General features: G+C 45.6%; 1 protein-coding gene across 1 annotated transcript in view; it reads left to right on the top strand.

Moving 5' to 3' along the window:
* The window catches only part of LOC145393065 (uncharacterized), a 42,761-nt gene that overhangs the window by 20,143 nt on the left and 15,118 nt on the right, over positions 1-7,500 (top strand). Inside the window, exons 2-4 of the mRNA XM_080267403.1 lie at positions 2,548-2,796; positions 4,125-6,557; positions 7,242-7,500. The exon at positions 7,242-7,500 is cut by the window's right edge and continues 37 nt beyond it. Of these exons, the coding sequence (XP_080123529.1) occupies positions 2,548-2,796; positions 4,125-6,557; positions 7,242-7,500 (2,941 nt within the window). The remainder of the gene's footprint in view (positions 1-2,547; positions 2,797-4,124; positions 6,558-7,241) is intronic.

Below are 7,500 nucleotides of genomic sequence, written 5' to 3'. Positions count from 1 at the left end.
GAGAGAGAGAATACTGGTTTAATCGGTGTAGGATGTTGGATGGAAAACTCATGTACTGTAGGTGAGTAGCGTACCGTCCTTCGCCTACCAGCTCATAGTCGCGACGCTCACGGATCCAGATTTCGGAGAGGAAGGGAAGGTTTTGTGAGGGAAAAAATTGACCTTGAAGTGTGGGTGCGTGAGAGTAAGGATAAATAAAAAAATGAAAGGTGTTAAGACATGCAAGGTTGGGGGGGTGAGGTGGAGAGTTGTGTTAAATTAATCACTATTCTCTCTCTCTCTCTCTCTCTCTCTCTCTCTCTCTCTCTCTCTCTTAATCTATCTCTATCTCTATCTCTATCTATCATCTATCTGTCTGTCTGTATGTCTGTATCTATCTCCCTACCTATGAATATCTGTCTATCCATCCATCTATCTATCTATCTATCTATACTGTTTTATGTCTATCTATCTTTCTATCTCTGTCTATCTGTCACTCTGTATCTGAAGATCTCTTTTGTCTCTCTCCTGTACAAACACGCACTCAGATCCTCTCTCTCTCTCTCTCTCTCTCTCTCTCTCTCTCTCAATAGCCAAACACCGCCCTCTCTTCCCCTTCCGTAAAAAAACACATTAGCTTGTGATTAGTGACAGGTATGCGAGAGAGAGAGAGAGAGAGAGAGAGAGAGAGAGAGAGAGAGAGAGAGAGAGAGAGAGAAATATGACTTTGTGTGAAATATACATAGATAAAGATTTATATTAGTGTGTGTGTGTGTGTGTGTGTGTGTGTGTGTGTGTGTGTGGGCTTGTGTGCGTGAGAGAGGTATGTTTGTGGTGATGTGGAAGTGATATATTGTGTGTGTGTGTGTGTGTGTGTGTGTGTGTGTGTGTGTGTGTGTGTGTGTGTGTGTGTGTGTGAGAGAGAGAGAGAGAGAGAGAGAGAGAGAGAGAGAGAGTGTGTGTGTGTGTGTGTGTGTGTGTGTGTGTGTGTGTGTGTGTGTGTGTGTGTGTGTGTGTGTGTGTGTGTGTGAGAGAGAGAGAGAGAGAGAGAGAGAGAGTGTGTGTGTGTGTGTGTGTGTGTGTGTGTGTGTGTGTGTGTACCCGAGTAAGTGTATGAAAGAGGGAAGGAATGGGGTTTGCGTGCGTGTGTATGTGAATTTATGCATGTATGTATGTATATGTGTGTATGTATGTATGTATGTATGTGTGTACATGTGCGTTTGTTGTTTAAAATGGGACACACATTGGAGACAGTGGTTCTCTCTCTCTCTCTCTCTCTCTCTCCATTTGTCTGTCTATCTATATTTCAGTATCTAATTTCTCTATCTATCTATCTATCTATATATCTCTCTCTCCCCCTGCCTGAGTCGTCCCTGCCACACACGAGCAGCGTTATATATGGACAACCCTGTATGAAAAATAACGAAAAACACGAAAATTAATGATAATCAGACAACTTAAGGTAAAGAAAGAACGAAAATTAATAAGGATAATTTTAGGCAAGTAGAGTTGAAAAAAAAATATATATATGGACTAAATTAAGGTAAAAAAAAACGAAAGAAACGAAACTTAATGATAATCTGAGCCAGTTTAAGGTGACGAGGGTGAAATAGTGAGAATATGACCGTAACGCCATCCCAGAGGCGAATGAACGGGGTGGTATGATTTGGTATGCTGGTGGTATTGATTGGCGTGGTATTTGACTGCGTGGGTTGACCTAGATACACCAGTTCGGTCTAGCCTCATACCACTTAGCTTTCAGGCGGCTGGTGTGATGAGGATATTGTTAGTGGTGGTGTTAATTATACCACATATTCCAGGTGGTATTATTATTATTATTATTATTATTATTTTATTATTACTACTACTATTATTATTATTATTGTTGTTTTATTATTATTATTGTGTTGTTTTTGTTGCTGTTATTGCTATCATCATCTTTATTATTGTTATTATTATTATTATTATTATTATTATTATTAAATAATTTGTAGTAGTAGCAGTAATAACCTTCAGTTTTTTTTTTTTTATTTCGCCTTTTTCTGATACATCGGTGCATTTCCCCAGGGTGGTAGGTGGTGGCGACCATCATCCACTCACCTGATGTAGTGCTGCCTACTTCTTCCTTAGCCTTTATCAGTCTTTTTTCTGTGCCTGCCCTCTTCTCTTCCTATTTCTGCCATCTTTCCTGTCACTTCTTATTGCTTTTCTTTCCTTTATAGGTGGCTTTACATTGAGTGACAAGCCAAATGGTGTCCTGTAAGCCAGGAAACCATTTACAACGCTGGGTGTTAACCATATAACAAACCCATGCGTGTTCCCTACGTGTCAACAAGTGGGTTGGCGGAGGGTTAGTGCCCCTTCCCAGAAAATAACCAGCTCAAACGGCCACCCCTTACGGAATTATGGCGTCTGGCTATAGATGGATATGAATCGACACTTGTTATTGAAGTAGTAGCAGTAGTAGTAGCAGTAGCAGTAGTAGTAGTAGCAGTAGTAGTAGTAGCAGTAGTAGTAGTAGCCTTTTTATTTTTGGTCGTTTTCTAATACATTTCTTTCCTCCCGCAGCCGAAGACGAAATCACCATTGAACCGACGCCCGTTGTTGTCATGGCGGGCAGGACATCACAACTCGTCAGCCTGGTTCGCCTCCCACGCCACGCCAGAGACCAGGAGGGACATTTACCCTGGAGATACGATTCGTGGAGACACTGGAGAGAATATCTGGAGATGGAGGGAAGTGGAGGAGGGGGAGGAGGAATAGGACGAGCGAAGAGGGAGTACAGTCTGGAGGATTTTCTGTTGTGGACCCCGTCAGGTACCGTCCGTCTCGCGCTGGGGACGAGAGAGAGAGAGAGAGAGACTAACCTTAAAAACTCTTACTTTCCAGAATTTTCAGACCTCTAAAAGCACAATATCATAAACATCGATTCAGAAATGGACTATAAACATTCTAGCCTCATACACATTTTGTCGACTTCCCATACAAACATTGACAGAGAGATTTAACCTTTCATATTTGGACCTTCCTGTGAACGTAAAGCAGTAACGGTAATTTCTTCCTCTCTCTACTTCCTCCTTCTCTCCCTCTTGGTTTTCCTCGTCCTTTTTGCCTCCTCTTCCTCTTCCTCTTCATCTTTTCCTCCTCCTCCTCCTCTTCGTCGTCGCCGCCTTGTTCCTCCTCTCCCTTTTCGTCTCTCTCTCTCTCTCTCTCTCTCTACGTCGTCGCCTTTTTCCTCCTCTCGCCCTTCCTCTTCGCCTTCCCACGCCTTGCTTCCTTGCGGGAAATTCAAATCCCCTTTAACGGCTTTGTGATGTACTATTTTTTCTTATTAACATCAGACGGTTTTATTCATCTCAAAGAAAACATTTAGTAGTGTATGGGAGGATTTAAAACCGTATCTGACCCCTAGTTTGAAAAGTCTCCCCTAAAATCGATTTGAAAGTAACGAAAATGAGAATAATACGTCATCTTTTTGAAGGCATTGCTACATTTCCCTACCGCATTAAATATATATTTAATGATCCCTTTACTTGATTACACAGGATTATTTTCATGTGATGGTGATTTTATTTTACGTTATGTTGAAGATGATTATGAGATTTTACGTTAAGTGATGATCTTAGTTACGTTAAATGATGATCTTAGTTACGTTAAATGATGATCTTAGTTACGTTAAATGATAATCTTAGTTACATTTAATGATCTTAGTGACGTTAAATGATGATGTTAGTTACGTTAATGATGATCTTAGTTACATTTAATGATCTTAGTGACGTTAAATGATGATCTTAGTTACGTTAAATGCTGATCGTAGTTACGTTAAATGATAATCTTAGTGACGTTAAATGATGATGATCTTAGTTACGTTAAATGATGATGATCTTAGTTACGTTAAATGATGCTGATCGTAGTTACGTTAAATGATGCTGATCGTCGTTACGTTAAATGATGATGATCGTAGTTACGTTAAATGATGATGATCTTAGTGACGTTAAATGATGATGATCTTAGTTACATTAAATGATGATGATCGTAGTTACGTTAAATGATGATGATCGTAGTTACGTTAAATGATGATGCTGAACTTCTACTTTGCAATACACGTTGATGAAGGTGAACTAACATCACGCTGAACATTCCAGGGGACGGCCCGACGGAGGAGTGGAAGCACCGGCCGAGGGACACGTCATGGATGAGAGTACCCGTCTACACCACCACCGTCTTCCTCACCACCACCATCTACACCACCGTCCTCGACCCCCCAACCATCACCCCGTCCACCGTCACCCCACCTTACACACACCCCACCGCCCTCCCAGGGGGGCTCTTCGAAGGCTGGGGTGCGAATCCAAATGACGCTCCGATGGGGTATTCCGAAGGGGGTGCAAATCCGAATCACGCTCCAAGCCGTAGCGGTGGCAAGGAGCTGGGTGAGGGGTCCAGTCATGTGCTGGTGACGGCCTATAATAATCCCAGTTCCAAAGTTCCGCATCAGGTTGGTGAGGTTTCTCGTACGCCCTCCAACGATGCCGATGCTAACAGCCCCGTGCCGACTGCTAACTGCTGGACGCCCTCTAACGATGGTGATTCTAGAGTTCCGCCTAAAGATGTTAGTGATAGTTCAGATCATAGCAATCCACATGACCAAACTCAGAGTGACTATCCAAGCTCAAGTGATAGTACTGATAAGGTTCATGACATCACTCCTGACAACAATGTAAAGCCGGGTGACCCTAAAGTTGACAGGACGAGCTACGTCACCGTCACTCGAACCATCACCGCGCCGCCCCAAACAGTCATCATAACCGCAGCCCCAACATTAGTCACCACAACCACCGTCACAAGCTCGGAGGGACTTTACGACATGACCGATCTGGTGCGCCCATCCATGGAGTATCCTGGACCATCTGCAACATTTACCGGTCCATCGTCAACCCCATACCTGTCCCCAACGCAGCTTCCTGGACCAATGGCTTCCACTGTGACTCTCCTTCCACACCAGCCCTCCGAGAATACCCCAACTGCCACGCTGGGGATTTTTGAAGGGGGAGTTACCGCCACCCCTGAGTTACCAGTTGCCCCAAGTCCAACAGACCCACGTATCCCACCTCCAACGACCCTCAACCCAGGAGAAGCAGGCGGCGAAGAGGGTGTAACTGAGGAACCATGGGATATGACTGCTATGGGGTGGACTGGGTCAAAAACGGCCTCAGCGCCTCAGGGAGATGGTCGCACTCCACCCAGTACCTCCAGACATACTGAGCTTACTCTCACAAATGATGGAAGCTTTGCAGACACTACCACAGAGGTCGCTAGTGCAAATGGGAGTAGTGGAGTGAGTAGTAGTGTTGGAAGTACTGTGAGAACTACCGAGAATGGTACCGAAGATCCATTGACAGTGTTGGTAGGAGAAATTGTACCAGTGACTGACAGAACTACCTATATCAGTCCTAGTTTACCTGTCACTGAACAAGGTACTGAAATAAATAGGACTTCAGTGACTGTCGGATCTGCAACTATCACTGCCTTCCTCATAAATGAAACAGAAAGTCCCACAATAACACATTCTGACCCTGGATTCACCACAACAGAAACCAGCATCACCACACCATTAGACTCCCATGCAACGGAGAGCAGCATAGAACCGACAGACATTGGAATCGGAGTGTTGGATGAAGGTGTTGATGTCGTCACCCCAGATGCTTTTGATGATACTGGCACTTCTGCATTTCCCTCAGACAGTTCCTCATCTGTTTTTGATCCCATCCATATACCCTCTGAGAGCCCTACCATTCCTGTCACTGCACTTGACACGTTCTTCTCGACTTTCGACTCTCACCTTCCCTCCACCATCTCTGATGCATTTCCACCCACCTCGCCTCTTCCGCCCTTCTCCACCAACACCTACCGACCACTTTTTGAACGAAACTCCACCATGACTGTCGAAATTGAGCTCTTTGACCTAACAACCCCTGACACTGCTCAAACCGTCCCTGTAACAACCCCAACGGGATCCGAAGAAACACACAAAGGTCCTGAAAATGCAACTCTTCATCCAGACTCAATCGGTGGGGATTCAGAATCACGTACTCCAATTACTGACCTCTATACGACTCCAAGTGACCTTTATACAACGCCAGATGACCTCTATACAGGTGATTCAAGTCCCCCAGAATTTATGACAACAACGAGTGATGCTGGAGTGACTGAGGAAGCAGAAGAGGCGACAAGAGAAGGGAAAGGAGTCAGTTCGGAAGATACAGTTACCATGGAAACGGGAGGAGTGACAATAGAAACAGCAGAGGTAACTATGGTAACTGGAGGAGATGTAAGCATGGAAACAGAAGTAACCTTGGAAATGGGGGAAGGAGTAACTGTGAGCCATGGAGATGCAGTTACCGCGGAAATGGAAGGAGGGACGACTGTTGATGTGGGAGGAGAGGTAACAGGGGAAACAGTAACCATGGAAACCACAGAAGAGGTAACCCGGGAAACAGAAGTGGGTACTCAGGTTACTGCAGAAAACGTCACAATGGAGGTGGACTCTGTGGACGGAGAATCAACCACAGAAATGAGTACACCCTTCTCACTAACAGGAGTTGGTGTTGATGGTGATAGTGGTGGTGGTGGTAAAGGGGATGGTGTTGGTAGTGGTGATGGCAGCAGTAGTGACAGTGATAAAGACACAAGCACTGTCGATGATGAGAAAACGACAGCAGGGGATGACATCACCACGTCCACCCCTATCAACATTCCCCCAACCTCCCACACCACATTCATCATCACATCCCCAGACCCTGAGAGGCAGACAGATGTTCCACCGGTCATATCACCCTCCAAGACAGTTACTCTTCTTCCTTCATCTGGTATCGAGGCGTCTCTCTCAGTTGTTTCCCTTCCCACACGTCCACCGCAGGATACCACCCCACTCACCACTCCCACACACTCCTCTCTTGATGTTTTGAGCCCTCACGGTACTCCCGACCCCACTCACAGTCCTGCTCCAACTTCCTCCACTCCCCTCAGTGCACAGGATCCCACTTTGATCATTGTTACAGATACTATTCCACTTGCAAGGCCCATTTCCACTCCACTTTCACCATTCTCCACTCCTCAAGAAACACCATCAGTTTTCACCTCTCCTCCACCTCTTCTTACCCACACACAGCCTGATTCCCTCCCCACACCTCACACTCCTTTCCTCCCTACCCCTCACACACCCCCTCCCTCCCTATCTACCCCTTACACTCACACCTCAGACTACCTCTCTAGCCCCCACACCCCACTGGACCCCCAACACACCCCACCCACCCACACATCAACCCCTGAAACTGAATCGAGAATGAAGCCAACCACCCCCATAGGACCCGTGGTAGAAGTGACAACCAGGAACGTAACAGAGGTTGACACAGGCTCGGCAGAGACTGTACTGGAACCAACTGTGATTTCCCCAGTGCCTGACCTTCCCACGATTGATGTAACAGACGTCTCGCAGCCTCCGCATCTTCAGACATCGCT

Source organism: Coenobita brevimanus, chromosome 23, assembly GCF_032717465.1.
Source record: "Coenobita brevimanus isolate Jiangsu-jjx chromosome 23, ASM3271746v2, whole genome shotgun sequence".
Classification (NCBI taxonomy): Eukaryota; Metazoa; Arthropoda; class Malacostraca; order Decapoda; family Coenobitidae; genus Coenobita; species Coenobita brevimanus.
Note: the sequence above shows the minus strand (reverse complement) of the source record. Positions and strands in the feature narration are given on the sequence as shown.